Source organism: Stegostoma tigrinum, chromosome 19, assembly GCF_030684315.1.
Source record: "Stegostoma tigrinum isolate sSteTig4 chromosome 19, sSteTig4.hap1, whole genome shotgun sequence".
NCBI classification, from domain to species: domain Eukaryota; kingdom Metazoa; phylum Chordata; class Chondrichthyes; order Orectolobiformes; family Stegostomatidae; genus Stegostoma; species Stegostoma tigrinum.
In genome coordinates this window covers 31,691,185-31,714,585 of record NC_081372.1, presented here as the reverse complement: position 1 = coordinate 31,714,585, position 23,401 = coordinate 31,691,185, and the positions used below count along the sequence as shown (strand labels likewise).

The 23,401-nt window shown below is 40.8% G+C and overlaps 1 protein-coding gene across 7 annotated transcripts in view; it reads right to left on the bottom strand.

The window, feature by feature from the left end:
- LOC125461344 (DEP domain-containing mTOR-interacting protein-like) overlaps nucleotides 1-23,401 on the bottom strand; it is an 84,396-nt gene that overhangs the window by 11,852 nt on the left and 49,143 nt on the right. For 4 of the 7 annotated variants that reach the window (XR_009446929.1, XR_009446927.1, XR_009446928.1 and 1 more), the window contains 2 exons: nucleotides 6,745-11,358; nucleotides 2,840-3,028 (listed from right to left, as the gene is read on the bottom strand). Coding sequence is in view for 1 of the 7 variants with exons in the window: in XM_048550017.2 (XP_048405974.1) it covers nucleotides 11,233-11,358 (126 nt within the window). In the remaining 6 variants the exon portion in view is untranslated. Of the gene's footprint in view, nucleotides 1-2,839; nucleotides 3,029-5,986; nucleotides 11,359-23,401 lie in introns of those variants that run through there. The other 3 variants (XR_007249481.2, XR_007249479.2, XM_048550017.2) reach the window with 3 other exon arrangements.

The window sequence follows — 23,401 nt, the reverse complement described above, 5'->3', positions numbered from 1 at the left end:
AATATGTCCAAGAAAGTTTCCTAAGTCAATATGTAGAGGACCTGAGGCAAAAAAAAACTACAGATGCTGGAATCCAGTTAGACAAACACAGCAAGCCAGACAGCATTTGGAGGAAAGGAGCAGGCAATGTTTTGTTTGCTTGCTGTGTTCTTCAGCCTTCTGCACGTCTACATGTAGAAGGCGCTATTCAGGAAGGTAAAGCACTGGACCTCCTCTTAGGAAACAAGTTTGGGCAAATGACTGAGCTATCAGTCAGAGAGCACTTTGGGTCCAGTGAGCATAATTCTCTTAGTTTCAACATGGATATGGAAAAAAGATATGACAGGTCCACGGGTTAAGGTGTTGAACTAGAGCAGGACCAATTTTGGGGCCATTTGGCAGGATCTAGCAGATGTTGATTGGGTGAGTCTGTTTGAAGGAAAAGGAAAGACTGGCAAATGGAATAAAAAGTGTGATATCAAGAGTCCAGGGACAGTATGTGCCTGTTAGGGTGAAGGGAAAAGCTGGCAGATCTAGCAATCCCTAGCTGATGAGGGATTTTGAGGCTCTGGTCAGGAAGAAGAAAAAGGCATACATCGAGTTGAAGCTATCAGGCTCACGTGAATCCCTAGGTGACTGTAAAAAGTGGAGGAGCACACTTAAGAGGGAAATCAGAAGAGCAGAAATAAGGTGTGAGATGGATCTGGCAGGTAAGGTTAAAGATAATCCTAAAAGGTTCTATAGTTATATTAAGAGTAAGAGGGTGGCTAGGAAGAATAGGATCCCTTAAAGATCAGCATAACCACCTATATATTGAGCCACAGGAAAATGGGGGAGATTTTTACTGAGCAGAGAATCATGGATGCTAAGGAATTAAGGGAAACAAGTGGGGATGTTTTGGACCACATACACATGAACAGAGAGATTGTGTTTCTTCCCTAGCCTCCCACAACTAAGGTGGATAAATCCCCTGGACCTGATCAAGTCCGTCCTCGTACATTGTGGGAGGCTTAGGAAGAAATTGGAGAGGTCCTTGCAGAGATTTTTGCTTCATCTTTAGCCACTGGTCAAGTTACGCAAGACTGGAGAGGAGCTAATGCTGTTTCATTGTTTAAGAAAGGTTGCAAAGATGAGCCAGGGAACCACAGGCCAGTGAACCTGACATCAGTGAAAGGCAAGCTGTTGGAGAGGATACTGAGGGATAGGATTAATCAGAATTTGGATAGTCAAGGTCTGATTATGTATAGTCAGCATGGATTTGTGTGTGGGCAGTCATGTCTGGCAAATCTTTTACAGCTTTTTGAAGAGATAACCAAGAGGAATAGGTGAGGGTAGGGCAGTGGATGTTGTCTATATCGAGTTTAGTAAGGACTTTGACAAGGTCTTGCATAGCAGGTTAGTCATTAAGTTTAGGTTGCATGGGATCCAGGGAGAGCCAGCTAATTGGATTCAAAATTAGATTGATGGTAGGAGGCAGAGGGTGATAGTTGAAGGCTGTTTCTCAGACTGGAGGCCTGTGAGTAGTGGTGTACCACGAGGGTCGATATTAGGACCTTTGTTATTTACTATTTACATAAATGATCTGGATATGAATGTAAAGGCATGATTAGTAAGTATGTGGATGATACAAAATTAGGAGATATTGTTGAATGCAAGGAAGGTTATCAAAGATTACAAAGGGATCTTGATCTAATGGGTAAGTGGGCTGAGGATTAGCAAATGCCATTCAGTACAGATAAGTATGAGGTGTTGCATTTTGGAAGGTCAAACCAAGATGGGGCTCATACAGTAAATGGTAAGGTCCTGAGGAGTGTTGTGGAACAGATACCTAAGAGTAAAATTATATGGTTAGTTGAAAGCGGTGTCATGGGTGGGCAGTATGGTGAAGGCATTTAGCATGCTGGCCTTCATTAGTCAAGGCACTGAGTATTGGAGTTGCGATGTTATGTTCCAGTTGTATAAATCATTGGTGAGGCCACACTTGGAGTATTGTGTACAATTTTGGTCATCCTGTTACAGGAAAGACATTGTTAAACTGGAAAGTGTGCAAAGAAGATTTACGAGGATGTTGCCAGGACTAATAGGCCTGAGTTATAGGGAGAGGTTGGCCAGGATAGGACTTTATTCCTTGGAATGTAGGAGAATGAGGGTTGGCCTTATTGAGGTGTATAAAATCATGAGGGGCATAGATTGGATGAATGCATATTGTCTTTTACCCAGGAATGGGGATTTGAAAATTAGAGGGCATAGGTTTAAGGTGAGAGGGGAAAGATTCAAGAAGGAGCTGAGGGGCACATTCTGCAAACAGAGGGTGATGCAGATATGGAATGGGCTGCCAGAGAGGGTGGCTGAGGCAGGTACAATAGCAACATTTAAAAAATGTTTGGATGTGTACATGGATGGGAGGGGTTTAGCGGGGAAAAAAAGAACCAAATGCAGTCAATTGGAACTGACTGAGTGGACACCATGATCAGCACAGACCAGTTTGGGCTGAAGAGCCTGTTTCCATGCTGCAATACTCTATGACCGTGTATGTGCTGTCAGTATATACACGTGCTGTTATGGAAGGAGTGCTAGGATTTAGCCCCAGTGACAGTGAGAGAGTGCCAATATATTTTCGATATGTGCAAGGATGATGTGAAGCTTGGGAGGAAGTTGCTGGTGGTGGTGCTCTTGTGCATTGGCTGCCTTTGTTCTTCTCAGTGATAGAGTTTTCACTCAGAAATACTTTAAAAGGAGCTTTAGCGTGTTGCTGCAGTTCATCTTGTACATGACACCCAGTGTTGCCACTGCACACCAATGGTGAATGGAGTGAATATTTAACATGTACATGTTGTGCCAGTCAAGCTAGCTGCTCTACCTTGGATGATGTTGAGCTTCTTTCAAATTGTTCGTAACATACTTTTCCAGACAAGTTGAGAGAGTGTTCCATCACATTCCTGACTTCGGTCTTACAGATGGGGAAAGGCTTTTGGGAGTCAAGAGGTCCATTATTCATTGCATAATTTATATTGCCTTTCCATTTCATTGTCAGGAGTCCTTCTGAAAACTGTTTCAAGCATATTATTGGTTACAATTTTTCCATTTCAATTACTTGATAGATTGCTAATTTTACTAATCAATCCCACATTTCAGAACTGGAACTTGCTATGAAACAAATGGAAACATTTCAGTGTTTTTTTTTACCATTTGTGACTTTACTGTAGATCCTCTGCTTCCTGTGAGAGCTGGCCAGAAGAGGTGCTAAAATTGTAGCAGACCATGTGCACCTAATCCTTGACAACTTTGTAATACACACATCATTTCAAAAGACTGTTGAGCCATTGCACAAGGGCCTTGCCCAAGACAGGTAAGAAAACCACCGAAATTCCAAAGTCATGGTCCACTTTCAATCAGATCACAATAGTGTTGCGAACAGCTTTTGATTTTACGTTGATGAATGATGCCAGCCTCACCAAGGAAACTCAAAACCCTGGAGTAGCAGAAGTGAAACTTTGTGAGTTTTGTTCTAATAAACATTTCTATCTGGACCAAAGGTACGGCAGTGATCCTCGGAGACCAACAAAAAAAAATCAGGCTGTTGTCCATCCCACATGTCAATAGCCCAGGTATCATCTCTGCAATACCAGCTACAGAATTTTTTTCAAAAATTGGGATTGTCTCAAAGGGACATTGACACTAGACCAGAGGATGTCCGGATACTAATTTATTTATATAAAACCCACCAATTAAAATAGCCTGACACTGCCCAACTTTCTCTAATCCTCCAGATAAAACCAAGGCTTTTGTGTCTGATACACAACCTATAGGAAACAGCTAAATTGCTAATTACAGAAGTTGCTGGAAAAGCTGAGCAGGTCTGGCAGGATCTGTGAAGAAAAATCAGTTAATGTTTCAGGTCCAGTGACCATAGAATCCCTACAGTGCAGAAACAGGCCATTTGGCCCAATGCATCCACACCAACCCTCTGAACAGCATCCTACCCAGAGCCAACCCTATAACTCTGCATTTCCCATGACTAGTGCACCTAACCTAAACTTCACATTACGGGCAATTTAGCACAGCCAATCCACCTAACGTACACATATTTTGACTGTGGGAGGATACCAGAGCACCTAGCAGAAACCCACACAGACACAAGGAGAACATGCAAACTCCATACAGATAGTCACCCTAGGGTGGAATTGAACCCAGATCCCTGGCACTGTAAGGCAGTGTTGCTAACGACTGAGCTACCATACCAGAACTGTGAAGAGACCACCAAATCGAAAATGTTAACTGATTTTTCTTCGCAGATGCTGCCAGACCTGCTGAGCTTTACCAGCAATTTCTGTTTTTGTTCCTGATTTACTGCATCCACAGTTCTTTCAGTTTTTAAATTGTTAATCAATTTAGTACAATGCAGATTTACTGATACACAACTGTAAAATCTCATATGAAAGCAAAGTTTGTGTTTGAAATCAAGAAAAAAAAATCCAGTGTTGACAGGGTCTGAGGCAAGCTACAGTCAGATCTTCCACCTGTCCCTGCATCCACCCTCTTTTCAAAGAGAACAAAAATATTTCCCAGATATCTCCAAGACATCCTACCTAATCTGTCCTCAACAGTTCCAACAAAATCTCCATTTCTTCACATTATATAATTTCCAAACCTTAAGAATATTTAAGCATCAAACCACTTATGAGTATTCTTAATGTGGGTCAGAATAGAATCCTTAGTGAAAGAATTCAGTCCGTTGAGGTCACACCAACCCTCCGAACAGCATCCCACCCAGACCTACTCCCCTATACTACTCCTGTAGCCCTGCATTTCCAATGGCTAATCCACCTAACCCACACATCTTTGGACTATGGGAGGAAACCAGAGCACCTTGAGAAAACCCACACGGGGGGTACAGGGAGAATGTGCAAACTCCACACTGACAGGCACCCAAGGGTGGAACGGAGTCCCTGGTGTTGTGAGGAAGCACCGCTAACCACTGAATCATCATGCTGCCCAGAAGGATCTAGGAACTTCAAGAGGTATCATGAGTGAAGACCATGAAACAATATAAAATGGCTACGTTTATAAAAAATATTAATTGGCCAGAGGTGAAATATTGCATGACGTTCTGATGCCCTACTGCAGGAAAATATTACAGCGAATGAAAAATTGCTGTGAAGCTTCACCTGGAATAATATTGGAAAAATTGTTATCTCTCTGAAGAAAGACTCAAAAGATTGAGCTTTTCTCCACTGGAAGTCAGGTTAAAAGGATATTTAAAAGAGGCAGTTAAGATTCTCAAATGTTTTGAGAGGATAAGTAGTGAAGCATTAGATTCATTAGTTGAGGAACCAGTAACCAGGGGCATACAAGTTAGATAAAATTATAAATATAAACATCGTCTCGGGGATCACCAGGAAAGGGAGGTTGGGAGCATATTTTTCACATAAAATTAGAACATAAAATGTTTTGTCGTAATTTGTTATTTGTAACATAATAGGGATTTGGATAAGCAATTGTGAACAGAAAATATATCAGGATAGAATTGACAAGTGAGGAAATAGGGTGAGGATACAGAGCTTCAGCTGAAGAATTATTCAAGTTATTTTGACATAATCAATCAAAAGGTTTTAATCAAAATTGTGTAGATTTTTATTAGGCAAGATATTAAAGCTTACAAAACTAAGACATGAAAAAGTGGAAATTAGGTGCAGATCAACCAGAATCTAATTGAAAGGGGGTCAGGTTCAGGGGTTTGAATGTTGAACTCTTGCTCCTTTGCTCCAGTACAGGTAAAAGCACACAGTAGGACTGAAGGGCCTGTTTCCACACTGTAGATATTCTATGATCTATGATCTAGATCAGATGAATACCATACATGCCAATATTCTAGCAATAGATTTCCAAGCAGAAGAAGTATAAATTAGTAGTTGGATTTGGGGTCACCTCCTACCAGCACAGACAGTAGGAGTACACCATACTGCCCAATTTTACATCTTTCTCTCTTGCTATCTAATCAATTTTAGTTGGGGTAATAGAAGAAAATTCATCTCTTAAACTCTTCTGTTCAGTTTTATTTATGGTAATTTGTTATACTTTAAATGATCAGACCAAAGAGAAGTCCACTGTAATATAAATTGGATATAGTCCAATAGGGTGTGGTTCACTATAACAAATGACCATTTCTTAATCTGCTGAAATATATTTTTCTTACTATTTGCTTGGAATGTAATCATGCCTCTGATAAACTAACTAACTTTTCTATAACTAATGAAACCCTGTCAATGATTTGCAACAAGGTGAAAAAAGCACTGAAACTGAACATAAGCTCTGCAGTCATTTTCAGATTCCATTTTATTTAACACATTCAGTGGCACAAATTTACAACTCATCTGCAAATGTTTCAACAGAATTATTTCAGATGTTAATGCTGATGTTCTTAGTCATTAAAGAATAAGCACTCACTAAAAAAAAGCAACAATTATATAGATCTGAAAATGATAAATTATTACTGCTGCTTTTGTATCAATAAATGGAGACTTTTGGTTGATGGTAATACAAATCTGGTTTTGTCCTCAGATGCCAGGTTCTAAACTGGCTCCCAGGGAGATTACTGCAAAACAGTGTAAAACCCTCTACCAAGAATCAATTTCATATTGCTTAGGCTTTATAGCCTAGAACTGAAAAATGTTCTGCTTAATCCATTAGATATCTTCAGTCCTTTGTAAACAGTTTTGAGTAATTTAAGATGACAAGAGAGCAGCTTCCTTTGTGGTGTCTTACCAGAAAAGTAGCTAATGGAAGATCAGGCCTCTCTTTGGCTCTAATTCCCTGCATTCAGCCTTAATTCTATGACATAAATTTGAGTTCTATTGGATGTCGACAACAGTCTTTTGTGTCCAATGTCATCTAGTATCATGAAACATTTGAAAAAAAATACAATTGACAGTATTAAAACTGCATCTGGTGCATAATGCTTAAAGTAATAAATTAAACATTGATAATTAATATATATATATTCCATACCTTACACCAGTGACCCACACTTAAAACTCACTTTATTGACTATAATATAATTACAGACATCCTGAGGTTGTGAAAGTGATGAGAAATGTAAAATGTAATTTTTTTAAGAAAAGTCTCTTGATTAATATGACCATCAAATATTTTATGGAGTTTTAAGGTTAGCGCTTAGTTCTTTCGCAAACTTGTCTTATTTACTTAATTCAGAGAACTGTAAATAAAACTAAAACACTGTGGATGCTTAAAATCAGAAATAAGAACAGAAAAAGTTGAGCATACTTAGCCATTAGGCAGCATTTGCGGACTGTCTTAATCCCTGTACAAATCAATAACTTTCAGAAAGGTATTCAAATATCCAGTGACTGTTTGGATTAAATACATGACAAGATTTAAATCTTACATGTTTTATATAAGAAATAAACTAAAAGCAATACTAACTAAACACTATTCAGAGGGCAATTGACAATCTAAATTCAAGATAAGTTTACCACTTCACTGTTAAAGCAGTTGAAAATCCTCACCATTTATTCTGTTTCTGAAGTGGATAATTCACTCTCCAGAACCAACCCAAAGCTATTCTCAACTCTCGATAGCTTACTTCCTTTTACATTTCAAGCTGGATAATTTCTAGCCCCAGAACTGATCTCCGGAGTGAGGGACAAATTGGAGAATCTTCCCTCTAGCCGAATTAGTGACTCTTGCAAACTCATTTAAATCCTCATGAACCCAGTCTATTCATTCTTTTCCTGAACTCCCATTTGCATTTTGGTGGTGACTGACAAGACCAGCATTTTCACCACTGATGATGGAAGACCAGCTGCCTCTCTTTCTGCACTCCCTCATATAGACTCTTGCAGACTGTCCCATCTGAAATTCAGGGATAACTTAAGGAAATTCCTGTTACCCAATACCACAATGGCCTCCTACAAATCCTCAGTCTGTCAAAGACAATCCTTTATTGCAACAAGAATCACATAAATCTTGCAGCCATACAGTTAGCCACAAGACCTCTAACTTGAAATTAAATAAACAATTTAAAATGAAACCATTTCAGAAAACTTGTCATTCCCAACACCTCCTTGTATTTGGGCGCTGACAAGCTACCACCAAATAATGATTTGGAAACTCACCTTATCAGTCAAATATGACAACAAGCTGCCTTTGTGACAGTGAGATTGGTTGTCATTTGTGATTTTGAAACAAACGCTCTATGTATGATAAACTGGACAGAAACTTGTTTGAAAGGATTCAAATCAATGAAAGGGATGTAAAGATGAGAGTTCTGTGAAAGATGAGCATAGATTTGGGAGGTGATAATTTGTTCAAAGATTTTGGACAAGCAAGGGAAGTTCGATGCAGGGTGGTGGTTTGCAAATACGTAAGGATCAATGGTTTTCATGAGAACATGATTAATAACAGATTCAAAGAAGAGGAGGAAAACACTTGAAAAGACAGAACACCTAACCACGTCAGTAATAGTAATGTACAGCATGGAAACAAACCCTGGAGTCCAACTCATCCATGCTGATCAGATATTCCACATTAATCTAGACCAATCTGCCAGCATTTGTCGCATATCCCTCCAAACCCTTCCTGTTCATATACTAATCCAGATGTCTTTTAAATGTTGCAATTGTACCAGTCTCCACCACTTCCTCTGCCAGCTCATTCCATACATGCACCACCCCCTGTGTGAAATTGTTACACCTTACGTTCCTTTTAGAATCTTTCCCCCTCTCATCTTAAACCTATGCCCTCTAGTTTTGGGCTCCCCTACCCTGGGGAAAAGACCTCAACTATTCACCCTATTCATCTCCCCCCATGATTTGACAAACTTCTATGAGGTCACACCTCATCTGCCAAAGTTCCAGGGAAAATAGCACCAGCCTATTCAGCATCTCCCCATAGCTCAAAGCCTCCAACCCTAACAACAATCTTGTAAATCCTTTCCAAACCCGTTCAAGTTTTGCAACATCTTTCCCATAGCAGGGAGACCACACCCGAATACAGTATTCCAAAAATGGCCTAACCAATGTCCTGTATAGACACAACATGACCTCCCAACTCCTACACTCAATGCACTGATCAACAAAGGTAACTATACGAAACATCTTCTTTACTACCCTGTCAACCTGCAACTCCACTTTCAAAGAACAATGAAGCTGCAGCCCAAAGTGACTGGGAGGACCAGAAAGGGAAGTTAGGTGTTCCACAGTTTGGTGGAAATAGGGTCAAGGAAGCAGGCAATGTATCTAATGGATAAGCTTCCTGAGGATATGAAGGGAGATGTAAGAAAAAAAGAGAAGGTTTGAAATTCAGAACCAGGTGAACCTCAGGAAGTCTGAGCCAATGAACTGGTAAAAGGGAGGTAGGCAGCACTTGCAGCTGATTGAATGGTTTTGATATCAGTGGCAAAGAAATTCATGAGCTCTTCGCAGTTATTGTTGGTGGTGAGGATGTAGGAGATGGGGAGACTGGAAATGTCAACTGCCTTTCTCTCCATAGATGCTGCCTGACCTGCTGTAATGTTTCCAGCATTTTCTGCATTTATTACTGGCGTGGTCTTAATTGCAATATTTCCCTATACATTTTCCCTTTTATAATCTAGAGTGAAAATAGCTTGGCTTTATAGGTTGAATATCTCTTTTCTCCAAAAGTTGTTAAAGGTTTTAGGTGTTTAGCAATTTACTACAGAAATAGCACAATGTCTGTCATAATTTGGCACTTATCTCACTCATTAAAGAGGAAATGTTTAATTACATTATTGCCTAATTCTAAAATATAAATGAAGAAATCTTTGCACTTACCATGAATCAGTTTTTTTCTTTACAATGGCACTTTAAAATTCCTGAATAAATTTTGCCTGAGAGCACTTGTATTGTGTGCATGTCTTTGGTGATAGCTTGATTTTCTTTCTCCTGAATGAATTGGGATGTGACCCACCTGGAGCAGAATTTTCTATCAGTGACGAGAACATTTTATAGAAGAAAACATACAAGATGCCTTTGACCAGTAGTCCTACATCTAGAAAAATAGAGAGACACCTTTATAACCATTGCTATTCCTTTTACAGGGTAGTTAAGAAGGACAACGGAAATCCTAATGTAGTACAGAGTAAGTGCTCTGTGAAGGGAGGGTAAAGCTCTGGTGGTTTTGGAAGAAACTAGTTTAAACCCACTTCTGCTGGTTCCATATTCAGATAAGCATGGATTGTTTTCAACGGTGACATGGAAACTTGGACAAGAGCCAGCCTTTCATTTTAGTAGGGAATCGTGACCTTGGTGCTTCCGATCTGGCCTGGATCCAGCGTTCTTTCAGTGGGAGGTCATTTTATTTCTTGTAAGTGTCACATTCCAATAGAGATTACAGGATAGGCTTTTAAAACAGTACAAAGTTATACAAAAGGTTTAATTGGATCTGTAAGAACTGCAACTCTAATTCCTCACCACTTGAAAATGTTGGTAAATCCTGTGAACAAAAGATGTCAGTATAACCTACACCCTTGTTCAAGGTACAAAAAAAATTATAAATATACAATAAAAATAGATCAAATGTCTGTAAAGTTTCTCAGCAAGTGGATATTAGCTTAGAAATTACTCCTTGTGCTGACAAATACTTCACACAATTGTATGACAAATGAGAAATATCATGCAAACAGTGAAACCTTGTCTATTATAGGTACTTTATCCCAAATACAGCACCCTCTTAACCAAGGACGTGCTGGACTATGCAGGATTTTGGATCACCAATTAACTTCCTCACACAGGCTGGTGGTGCTGGCTTGAAGGGCTGAATGGCCTACTCCTGCACCTATTGTCTATTGCTTCATCAAAACAGAGAATCAGGTGATATTTCTTCCCTGAAAACCGAGTTCATTATAATCAGAATGTTCTCAGCAGGTGAACAAGTTGTTTGTGTCCAGAGGATAGGAAGGACCAAGAGGAGGCACATCTTGAAGTGCTGCAATGGACTCAGGTCTTGTGTGTGCTTGCTGACTCTGCCCTCTGGTATCAGACCAAAACATTTCATCTTTATTCCACATGTATACTCTTTTTCAGGAGCTGCAACCAAGGGAAAAATCTGCATTTTTGAAAAATTCCTTTTGATTTATCTGATTCTTTGCAAACCAAATTTGTGTACCTACATTTACATGAATAATGATTTCTAGCTTAAAGTATTTGAAACTATTTGCTTTCTGAGAACAGTTGTGAAAATCAACCAGTTTTTCAATCAACTGAACACATCTTCTCAGTCAATTGCTTCCATAACTTCCATTACTAGAGTGCGGGGTCCAGTCATGATAATGTTGCTGACTGTTTTGTAGTCCAAATGCATGACATGCCTGCTGTTCACAGAGACAACAAACTGTCTGACCTGAGAGAAAACAGAAAGTAGATGCTGAATTTGTGTCCACATTAATATAAAATACACAATGTATGTCAGCTTTCAACTGCAATACTAAGCTATTTCCAGTTGCTGTCTTTATGCAACTTGTAACTGAACCCCCATATAAGCCCACTTATTGCAGTGACTGACAGTCTGATGAATGGCATTGCAAGTTGCCAGACATGAGATCAAAATGTCACAGCGCCTTTTACATGGCAACAGGGTATTTGTGGATCTCCTTAACCAATCATATTGAGGCTTTGTACAATGAACACGCCAGGTTCTGAATAAGAGTTTTTTCTGACTCCATGGTTAGGGGTGGGGGAGTGGAAAGAAAACTTAGACCTTCATTTCACTTTGTGTTGGTTTTGACATTGAATTCACTATTCTAACTTACACACTTCCTTATTTGAATCTGTGTCAGATCAGGAAAGCTCGCTGGTGCATTGCTGCTGCTGCTGCCGCTGCCTTTCTCTTGGACAGGCAGGAATGTGGAAGCCATTTTAAATAGTTAAGACTCCTCGGGACAAGATCAAGTGTGCACTGACATCTTTCCACCAGAGGAGTTATTCCCCAGCTCCTGCCCCTCCCCTTGCCACTGGATGTGGAAGCTACTAGTAATGTAACAGTTGCCTCTCTGCAGCAACATGGGACCAGTAGCATTGGGCTGGAAACATTGGTGAGGTCACCTGCTTCTTCTCATATTATTTAATCCAAAGTCACCCGTTTCCTAGTTGGTTCCTTGTCATACTGATTGAGAAAGTAGTGGTGAGCTGGGCTGTTGAGCCACAGTAGTCTTTGGAGTGTGGGTCACCTACAGTGTTATTAGAAATTATTCCAGGATTTTTATTTGGTGACAGCGAAGGAACTGAGTATTGCTGCAAGTCACAGCGATGCATGGCTTGGAGGGAAACTTGCCCTGGAACCTGCAGGTGGTGGTGTTTCCATACAGCAGCTTCTCTTGTCCTTGTAGGCAGTAGAAGTCACAGGTTTGGAAGGTACTATCAGAGGAGCTTTGTTGAGATGCTGCTGTGCATCTTGTAGATGGTACGCACAATGCAAGCCATTGAACTGAGTGACTGCTGCAGGTTGTGAATGGGATAGCAGTCAAATTGGCTGATTTGTCATGAATGGCAACAAACTTTAAGTGGTTTTGGAGCTATACTCATCCAGGCAAGTGGGGAATATTCCATCACATTCCCAACTAATGCCTTGATTAAAAGGTTCCTTGTACATATCCATGAATTCATCTTCCATATTATTATTAGAAATGCGATCTTTCCAGTCAATATGAAGATTAAAATATCTATGATTACTGTATTATCCTTCTTGCACCTCTAACTTCCAGGTTAATATTCTATCCAACATGACAAAAATTGTTAGGGAGCTTATAAACTCTCTTAGATTTTAAGTGATGATTCTTATATGCTAAACTTGAAGTAAAAGTTTCAGGATACTTCAGCTGATTTAAATTGAAACTTTATGGATTCATGTTGTTTGGAGATAGAACTCTAATTATATGCATTTTGTATTTGTTATTACATTACAATATAGCAGTACTATCAACCACGTTGAACCATACATTCAAGTTAAATTGCTGATTCATTAACAAAGAAGACTACATTTTGGAAACTTTAAAGATATAAACCATTTTGAAGATTATCCCCTGATATGTGAGATCCTTAACCACATTGCATTACCAGCTGCAATCCATAGTTAGCACACAAACTTCATCAATATTCATGTAAAGGTAATATCAGTTGAGATAAAATACCTGGCTGTTGAAATTATTGTTTCTGTTTTATTTGAAGTATAAGATTAAAGTTCCTAGAACTGTGGTAAAAATTATCCCTCAATGATTGATGAAGATAACATCAAGACAGTTTTAGACTCTAAGTTTATTATAAATTAGTCTGCACCTTGGTTTAACAATAAAACTGGTGGACTGCTTAAGACTATAATCAAGATATAAATACGTTACATAGTTATTTTTGATAGACACCAGCTGAATGATTAAATAGCTTGCTAATTCTGAATCCAGTAACCACTGTACCATAACCTAAACAGCCAACCTGTAACAGTTATTGACAGCAGCAAAGTACCCTTAAATCGAGGAATTTGATGGGGGAACGGAATAGTGTAGAGGGGACATGGTTGTGGAACAATGGCAATTTCTTTGATAAGCATTTCTGCAAAGCAGCACAGATATCCTGTGAGATTACAGCACAGAGCAAGTCAGGGTATAAACTGCAGATGCCATCATTTATATTAATAGCATCAGCCACTGTTTGTAACAAATGCTCAGAATTGTCTAAAAAGTCCCAGCATCGCCCTAATGGTCAGTGACACAGTTGAACAATGCAACAGTCCCACCTGCAAATTTGCTATCCGGAAACCATGAACTGTTAATATCATACTCAAGTATCTTGAAGTTGAAATTTGTAAACACATGAAAACAGAATTGAATTTCAATGCAAACTATCGGTTAAAAAAAATGGAAGCCCAACATTAACACACTTCATACAGCAGGTGGAGCAGCAGAGAGACAAAGATGCAGAAACGTGCACTGAAGCAGATCTCAAAAGAAATTATTTTGTATTTACCACATTTTTAAACAAAACACAATATTCTTGATAACACAGTGTGGAGCTGGAGAAATACAGCAGGTATCAGAGGAGTAGGGATCAGGACCCTTCTTCAGAAATCCCATGTTCCTCCAGCTCCATACTGCGTTTTCTTATTCCAGCATTGGCAGTTCTTGCTATCTCACAATATTCTTGATGTTACAGATTGTGCTACCTACAACTTGACTTTCACAAAATGTTATACAAATATGAAATGTATCATCAATGGTTACTCCTGAAGCTGAGTCAAACATATTTGAGGGGGAACAGAGTGAAAATCTGAGGAAAAAATATTAAGTGTAGAAAAACAGACATCGGATTAGCACAGATAGTTATGACAGACAAAATATAATGGGCATGAAGCCCAAATAGTCTCCTACTGATGCTTCAGAGTCTACAAAATGATAAACTTGTTTTGTTTTTCCCTTGATTTTACTGTTGACCTTCATAAGGTCATAAGAAATGGAAGCAGGTGTCAACCATTCAGCCCTTTGAGACTGCTGCGCTATTAAATAAAATCTAATTGTGATCTCAAATTCACTTCCCTGCTTATCAACCAAAAATCGGTCCAATTCAGCTGAAACATATTAAATCATCCAACTTCTTGGTTTTCTTTGGAAGCAAATTCCAAAGACTGACAACTCTCAGGGAAGAATTTTTTTTCTTATTTCAGTTTTAAATGACAGACCCCTGACTTTTAATTATGCCCCCTAGTTCCATTCTGAAGAGGAGTCACTAGACCTGAAATGATAACTCTGCTTTCTGTTTGGGTTTCTGATTTCTAGCATCAACATTCTTGGTTTTATTTTTCCCCTAGTTCTATGCTCCCCATAAGACAAACAATCTCAGCAGCTAGAGATAATGGGAACTGCAGATGCTGGAGAATTCCAAGATAATAAAATGAGAGGCTGGATGAACACAGCAGGCCAAGCAGCATCTCAGGAGCACAAAAGCTGACGTTTCGGGCCTAGATGAAGGGTCTAGGCCCGAAACGTCAGCTTTTGTGCTCCTGAGATGCTGCTTGGCCTGCTGTGTTCATCCAGCCTCTCATTTTATTATCTTGGCAATCTCAGCAGCTATACTGTCAAGCCAGGGACAGTTGTGGGGACAGGTGAAATTGTTCCCAAAAGTGGGCAAATCAGTTGGAAAAATTTAATCACAGGGTCAACCGATCAGATGAATGCTACTCTTAAATGTAGGACTGAGAGATTTTATAAGGACCTCCAATCACAAGTTGCTTCTTCCTCCACATTTGCTACTGATTGCTTCACTAGGGAACCAACCAGCTGCAAATGTGAGACTAAGGTAGTATGTGATGGGAACAGTAGAGAGAAGTTAGGTAACAGATGTAGATTAGACTGACAAGGCTAAGCAGGTCTGAATTTGAACTGCAAGACTGCAGGGTGAAAGAGAATCTGCTGGGAGAAGTCTGGAACTGAAGGGTTGTCAGTCTGCTGGGCAAGGCTTGTGGAGCAATGAGTATACTGGGTTAGGCCAGGGGGCAGTGTGTCCTGGGTGAGTTGATGAGGGAATCTGGCATCTTGTGCAATGAGAGAGGTTGGTGGTTAAAAAGAGTGATGACAGCAAGAAGCGATTAGTTGTAAAGGGGAGGAGAATGTATTTGTTGCAAAGGGAAAAAAGGAGAGAAAATGCCATGATAACGTAATACAGCCTCCTCAACCCAAGGGTCAGTCTAATGAACTTTCTCTGAAATGCTCTGAATTCAAATATATTGTTAAGTAAGGAGATGAAAAGAGTGGGCAGCACCCTAGGTGCAGTCATGTTAATGTCCTGTAAAGTTGTCTGAAGACTTCTCTTTTTTTCTATTCTAGCCCACTTGCAATCAAGACCGCCATTCCGTTTGCCTTCCTAATTACTTAGCTGCAGATGAGTGCTAACCCTTTGTGACTGATGTATAATATACACCCAAATTCTTCTACTCTGCAATATTTTACAGTCTCTCTCTATTTTAATTATATTTTGCTTTTTCATTCTTTCAGCTAAAGTGGACAATCTCACATTTTCCCATGTCACACTCTAATTTTCATACCCATTCACTCAATTTATCTATATCCCTTTGCAGACACTTTGTAAACTCCGCACAATTTGCTTTCCTATTGACTTTTGTATCATTGGAAAATTTAGTTCCTTTGTACTGGTTAGAAAAAAATTTAATCTGATGACGATGAAAATAAAATCAGCTTATCTTCAAAACATTAAATGCCAATATCAATGGATTCGCATAGTTTGGTGGCACATTGTAATTGCAGTTCATGGATGTAAAGAGAGATTTATAGCAACTGAAATATCAGACATATTCACAATTATTTCATGTTGGTTGTTTTTAAACAAAATTTGTACTATGACACTTTAAGACCAGTCTTCAAACAGCTGATAGAGGCCAAGGAGAACCTTCAATGGCTACAGAGAAACAGATTTCATTTTAAAATGTTAGGTTAATTTTGATTTAATTGCTATGCCAGAAAACATATACAAGCCAGAAGACACGCTCATACCTTCTTTAAACTGAATGCTGAAAGCCTATAAGTAAAATATTGGTTACCTTCATTTGTCATTGCCTAAGACAGGAATTTAGCTCTCTTGGGTTAGAACTAGACTGAATCAGATTTGCCTTTGATATTGTTCTGTAAGTTCATTGTTCAAACAACCAGTCAGTAAAGCAATAGCTATTTCTGAAATATTTCAAGACATCCCCATTGTTACATGCTTGTTTTAGTGCAATTTCATTCATCTTCACAAAAAAAAATTGTCAGAATGGTTAAAACTATCTTGGTCCTTTCATATCCTAATTTAAAACGTTAGTTAAAGACTTAACAGACCAGATTCTGCACTAAGAGCATTCAGGCTATCAGTGGAGGAAATCAAGTTATAACTTTAAGCATCCACACATACACAGCTAAATGTGAAAGTCTGGAAGTTGCTGTCCAGTTTGCCATGATGCTCAGTAACAGCAGTATGTACTATCTACAAGATGCTCTGCAGAAATTCACCACAAATCTTTAGATAGCACCTTCCAAATCCATGATCACTTCCATCTAGGAAGACAAAGGCAGCAAACACATCTTCAAGTTCCCCTCCATGACACACCATCCTGCCTTGGAAATATATTGTTGTTCCTTCATTGTTACTCTTACATTGTTGCTGGGTTAAAATTCTAGAAGTCCGTCTCAAATGGCATTGTGGTTCTTCCTGAAGATGGTCTGCAGCAGTTCAAAAAGACAGCTCATCATGACCTTTTCAAAGGCAATTGGGGATGGGCAATGAATACTGGCCCAGAGAGTTTCACCCATATCCCATGAGTGAATAAACAAAAATGATTGTCATGCTCCTCCATGAGTTGCACAGGTCCCTTATTGATACATTCAGCATTAAATCAATGGAAAGATGTGAAACAGGAGCATGTTTGCACTAAACTTACAAGAAAAGGCCAGGAGTAAGGAGTAAGTGAACTCTTAACTGTGCATGAAGTCTAATCACTGGAAAACAGTGCCCATCTTCTAGCTGGAAAACCAGTAGCACCCTTGCTATGGCCATTTCCCAATGGTATTCAAACAGTTGGCTGCCAACAGGGTTTGCAGCTCTATTATGTGCAATTCCTTACATTAGGTGGACTTGCTATCTCTGCGATCTGCTGGCCAATCAAAGAATGGCATCTCTTTAAGAACAGTAGGGACACTGGGAGCAATGGTCATTGGTGACACTGCAGGAAGTTTGAGGGTGAATATCATCCCTGGAAATTGAGGTTGAAGACAGATGGGGCAGGATTGCCAGGACCAGTCAGAGATGAAATTTCCTGTGGGTCCCTCCCTTGCTGCTGGCAGGTCCCTGGACAGTAAAGCTGTGTGGGTGGAACCCAACCAACAGGCCACATCCTCAAATACACTGAAAACATTTTGAAATGTATTTAAATTAACAGCAACTATATTAAAAGAATTGTACAACATGATTACAAGTTTTATGACTTTTATTGTTACAAAAAACAAATGTAAGATTGACTAAACATCACCTTGTAGGCAGCTGGAGCTACAGAAAAGATTATGCTTATTACTGTCTTGTTGATGTGGGGTAATCATCACACTAAGTACTGCACGGTCTGCACAGAACTAATGTGCACAGTTTCCAACAGATTCATGTCTGCACCCGACCTCCCCACTTCATCAAGTTGTAATGTTAAGTGAGCATCATCGAAAGAGCTTCCCTCTGTTTTCAGACTTTCCAAACCAATTTCTGTCAGTAACATTGACTCTGGCAATTTCTGCTTCTGGCTTCACCAGAGCAAATCTTGTAGAGTCTTTAGATTGCCATGGGAATATCTCTTGTTGACCAGAGACAATGTTCCCTTTTGCATCCTACCTGGTGACATGGAACATCAGCACAATCCCTTTTGCTGACCACACCAGCCTTTTAAAATTAATTCACAGGACATTGGCTAAGCCAGAATTTATTGCCATCCCTAATTGCACAGAGGGCAGTTAACAGTCAACCACATTGCTGTGGGTCTGGAAATACACCTAAGTCAGACCAGGTAAGGATGGCAGATTTCCTTCTCTGAATGACATTCATGAACCAGATGGGTTTTTCCAACAATCACCACACGTTTCATGATCATTAGACTGTTAATTCCAGATTTTTAATTGATTCCAAATTCCACCAACTGCCATGGCCAGATTTGAACCTGTCTCCCCAGGTTATCATTGAGATCTTTGGATCAATAGTCTCGCTTTAATACAACACTGCCTCCCAAACTTGTGTCTTTCTAACAGATATAATGGGAACTGCAGATGCTGGAGAATTCCAAGATAATAAAATGTGAGGCTGGATGAACACAGCAGGCCAAGCAGCATCTCAGGAGCACAAAAGCTGACGTTTCGGGCCTAGACCCTTCATCAGAGAGGGGGATGGGGAGAGGGAACTGGAATAAATAGGGAGAGAGGGGGAGGCGGACCGAAGATGGAGAGAAAAGAAGATAGGTGGAGAGAGTATAGGTGGGGAGGTAGGGAGGGGATAGGTCAGTCCAGGGAAGACGGACAGGTCAAGGAGGTGGGATGAGGTTAATAGGTAGATGGAGGTGCGGCTTGGGGTGGGAGGAAGAGATGGGTGAGAGTAAAAACCGGTTAGGGAGGCAGAGACAGGTTGGACTGGTTTTGGGATGCAGTGGGTGGGCGGGGGGGGGAAAGAGCTGGGCTGGTTGTGTGGTGCAGTGGGGGGAGGGGACGAACTGGGCTGGTTTAGGGACGCAGTAGGGGGAGGGGAGATTTTGAAACTGGTGAAGTCCACATTGATACCAAAAGGCTGTAGGGTTCCCAGGCGGAATATGAGTTGCTGTTCCTGCAAGCTTCGGGTGGCATCATTGTGGCACTGCAGGAGGCCCATGACGGACATGTTATCTAGAGAATGGGAGGGGGAGTGGAAATGCTTTGTGACTGGGAGGTGCAGTTGTTTGTTGTGAACTGAGCGGAGGTGTTCTGCAAAGCGGTCTCCAAGCCTCCGCTTGGTTTCCCCAACGTAGAGGAAGCCACACCGGGTACAGTGGATGCAGTAAACCACATTGGCAGATGTGCAGGTGAACCTCTGCTTAATGTGGAATGTCATCTTGGGGCCTGGGATGGGGGTGAGGGAGGAGGTGTGGGGACAAGTGTAGCATTTCCTGTGGTTGCAGGGGAAGGTGCCGGGTGTGGTGGGGTCGGAGGGCAGTGTGGAGCGAACAAGGGAGTAACGGAGAGAGTGGTCTCTCCGGAAAGCAGACAGGGTGGGGATGGAAAAATGTCTTGGGTGGTGGGGTCGGATTGTAAATGGCGGAAGTGTCGGAGGATGATGCGTTGTATCCGGAGGTTGGTAGGGTGGTGTGTGAGAACGAGGGGGATCCTCTTTGGGCGGTTGTGGGGGGGGGGGGGGGGGGGGGGGCGGGGTGTGAGGGATGTGTTGCGGCAAATACGGGAGACGCGGTCAAGGGCGTTCTCGATCACTGTGGGGGGAAAGTTGCGGTCCTTGAAGAACTTGGACATCTGGGATGTGCGGGAGTGGAATGTCTTATCGTGGGAGCAGATGCGGTGGAGGCGGAGGAATTGGGAATAGGGGATGGAATTTTTGCAGGATGTTGGGTGGGAGGAGGTGTATTCTAGGTGGCTGTGGGAGTCGGTGGGCTTGAAATGGACATCAGTTACAAGCTGGTTGCCTGAGATGGAGACTGAGAGGTCCAGGAAGGTGAAGGATGTGTTGGAGATGGCCCAGGTGAACCTTCCACCCCAACCTTCAGTTCACCTGGGCCATCTCCAGCACATCCTTCACCTTCCTGGACCTCTCAGTCTCCATCTCAGGCAACCAGCTTGTAACTGATGTCCATTTCAAGCCCACTGACTCCCACAGCTACCTAGACCCCACCCAGTGCATCCCAAAACCAGTCCAACCTGTCTCTGCCTCCCTAACCGGTTCTTCCTCTCACCCATCCCTTCCTCCCACACCAAGCCGCACCCCCATCTACCTACTAACCTCATCCCACCTCCTTGACCTGTCCGTCTTCCCTGGACTGACCTATCCCCTCCCTACCTCCCCACCTATACTCTCTCCACCTATCTTGTTTTCTCTCCATCTTCGGTCCACCTCCCCCTCTCTCCCTATTTATTCCAGTTCCCTCTCCCCATCCCCCTCTCTGAAGAAGGGTCTAGGCCCGAAATGTCAGCTTTTGTGCTCCTGAGATGCTGCTTGGCCTGCTGTGTTCATCCAGCCTCACATCTTTCTAACAGATCTCTTCTTCTCTCTTTCTGTCCCCAAAACAATGAATGTCTGTTCGCAGTTCCCAGCTCTTGCTTTCTTTTTTCAGTTGTGAAATATAATACATATATTTCAATACATATATAGTGCCCTTCCTATCTCCATGGTGACCAGCCTTTCTGTAGAGCAGAAATCATAGCAAATTACATGATCCATTTCATTTTCACTTTGCACCTTGAATTAGAGACAATGCAAAATATATTAATTCTGTAAAACTTTGCATTTGTAACATGCCTTTCAGGGTTCAGGGTATTTGTCCATGTGATGTAACTATGCCTGCTGTTGGCTGGATGCCAACTATGGCAGGAATGACACCTTTAAATTTTTGTCCTCAACTGGTCACTGCGCAGGAAGGCTGTCCTAAAAATGTTCTGCCCTGGGCTGAAATGGCAGGAGTCAAGGAGGATTTTGGAGCTCCACACAACTCCATCCCACCCCATTATACAATCCTTCTCATGCCTCCAAGCTGACTCCCAGATGAAGTTTTAATTTCCACACAACCTCTTGGATGTTGAGAATTTACATTACATGTATGAAGTCTCCCTCCTTGGAAATGTAATTATTGCTGTGTATACTTTCAAACTTCTCTCTCCGTCTCTCATATCTCTCTATTTTAACCCTATTTACCTTTTGATCATATTATTTATGTTTCAACAACAAATTAAATATTCTGACTTATTGTTCCTGGTTTAGATGACATGTTTCAGTGAGGATTCTTTAATGTGATTGGATGAAGAACCTTGCTCACACTTACCACCTTGTCCTAGAAAAGCCGGTTGTTTCTCTCAGGTTGTTGGGGTGGTACAGGTGCACAGTGGTTAGCTCTGTGCATCACAGCATCAGGGACTCGGGTTCAATTTCACCCTCGGGCGACTGTCTACGTGGAGTTTGCACATTCTCCCCATGTCTGCGTGGGTTTCCACCGGGTGCTCCAATTTCCTCCCACGGTAGAAAGACGTGCATGCTAGGTGGATTGGCCACGCAAAATTGCCCGTAGTGTTCGGGGATGTGTAGATTAGGTGGGTTTTTGAGGGATGTGTTTGGGTGGGATGCTCTGAGGGTCAGTGTGGGGCCAAAGGGCCTGTTTACCCACTGTGGGAATTTCTACAATCTTCTATTTTCTATGATCTAAAATTTACGAAACATCTGCAGGCTGTTATTAATACAGCAAATGGCAAGCACCATCATTAGTGACCTCAATATCCAATGTCCTATAAGGTTTATCTTTATAACTTGAACAATGCAAATCAGTGTTTAGGAATCCAAAATTGTGTCAAATTATGGAACATGGCTGGTAATATTTAGCTGACTTAATTGTTAGAATGCTATTGCAATCTGGTCTGAAACAAATCCAACTTTCTTTCCATTGCTGGAATCTTACAGTATTGGTCTTCATGATCATTGCTGAAAAAAGACATTTTGTCAAAGCTTTTTGTTTTGAGCTCATCAGGAACATTTTTCAAGAGATAGAATTCAAAAGTAAACCAATATTTATATACTGTATGAGAGGAGAGTACTGACTGGTTGGTGAGCAATCTCTGGGAGAAGCCCTGCTATGGAGAATACACCAAATAACTGATTTACAATTAACAGCCAGGACTGATCAATTTTAAACTAGGCAATTTGACTTCAATTAGTCAGGAATTTTAGATCTTGATACTCTTTGAAAAGAACACATGAGCGTAGTCTGAAAATTGCCTTATGCTTCTAAACTTGTTTTCTGGTTGTTGCATTTTCATATTACGTTTTATTCCAAATAACCGATTAAAATCAATTCGCACATTCACTTTTGACTTTTTAAGTTTTGTGCCTATGCTGTTACCCTCAAGATACAAAAATCCTCCTGGTCTACAGTTCTGTGGACACCATTTATTCATTGCCAAAAATAGCTACTTAGTTGACTGCAAGAGTCACACCCCTCAGGAGGAGGTAAAAGGGAGGTGAAAACTTTTTATCAAAGCACACCACAGAAATTGTATAATATCCACTTCAGATATGGTGTGCCAAACTGATTTGAGTTAATTTGAACAAACAGAGAGCCTTGCAATTCACAAGTAAGTTTATGGTACCACTTGTTCCAGCTGTGATTTTATTTTGCACTCCTTTCAACAGCTACACTAAGTGTTTCTGACATGACTAGCAAAATGGATAAGCACTATGTCAATAAAAATGAGTTCAAGTAAATAGAATTTTCAAAATCAGAAGACGTGGCAAGATGCCAACTCTTGGTGCTATGTACTTTTATTCATTCTGTCATCAGGCATAGGCTTTACTGGCTTAGCCAGCATTTATTTCATGCCCATAATTGTCCTCAAGAAGGTGACAGTGAGGTGTAGTCCAGGTGGTGTAGGTACACCCACAACGCAATTAGGAAGGGAGTTTCAGGGTTTTGACCCAGTGACAGTGAAGGATCGGTGATACAGCTAAAAATTGGATGATGCTTGGGTGGAAGGGGAAGAGGAATATACAGGTAGTGGAAATACCATGCATCTGTTGCCTCTGACCTTCTAGATACCTGAAGTCATAGGTATGAAGGATGCTATCTAAGCAGCCTTAGCGAGTTGCTGGAGTATACTTTGCACATGGTACACATTACTATCATTACTTGTCAATGG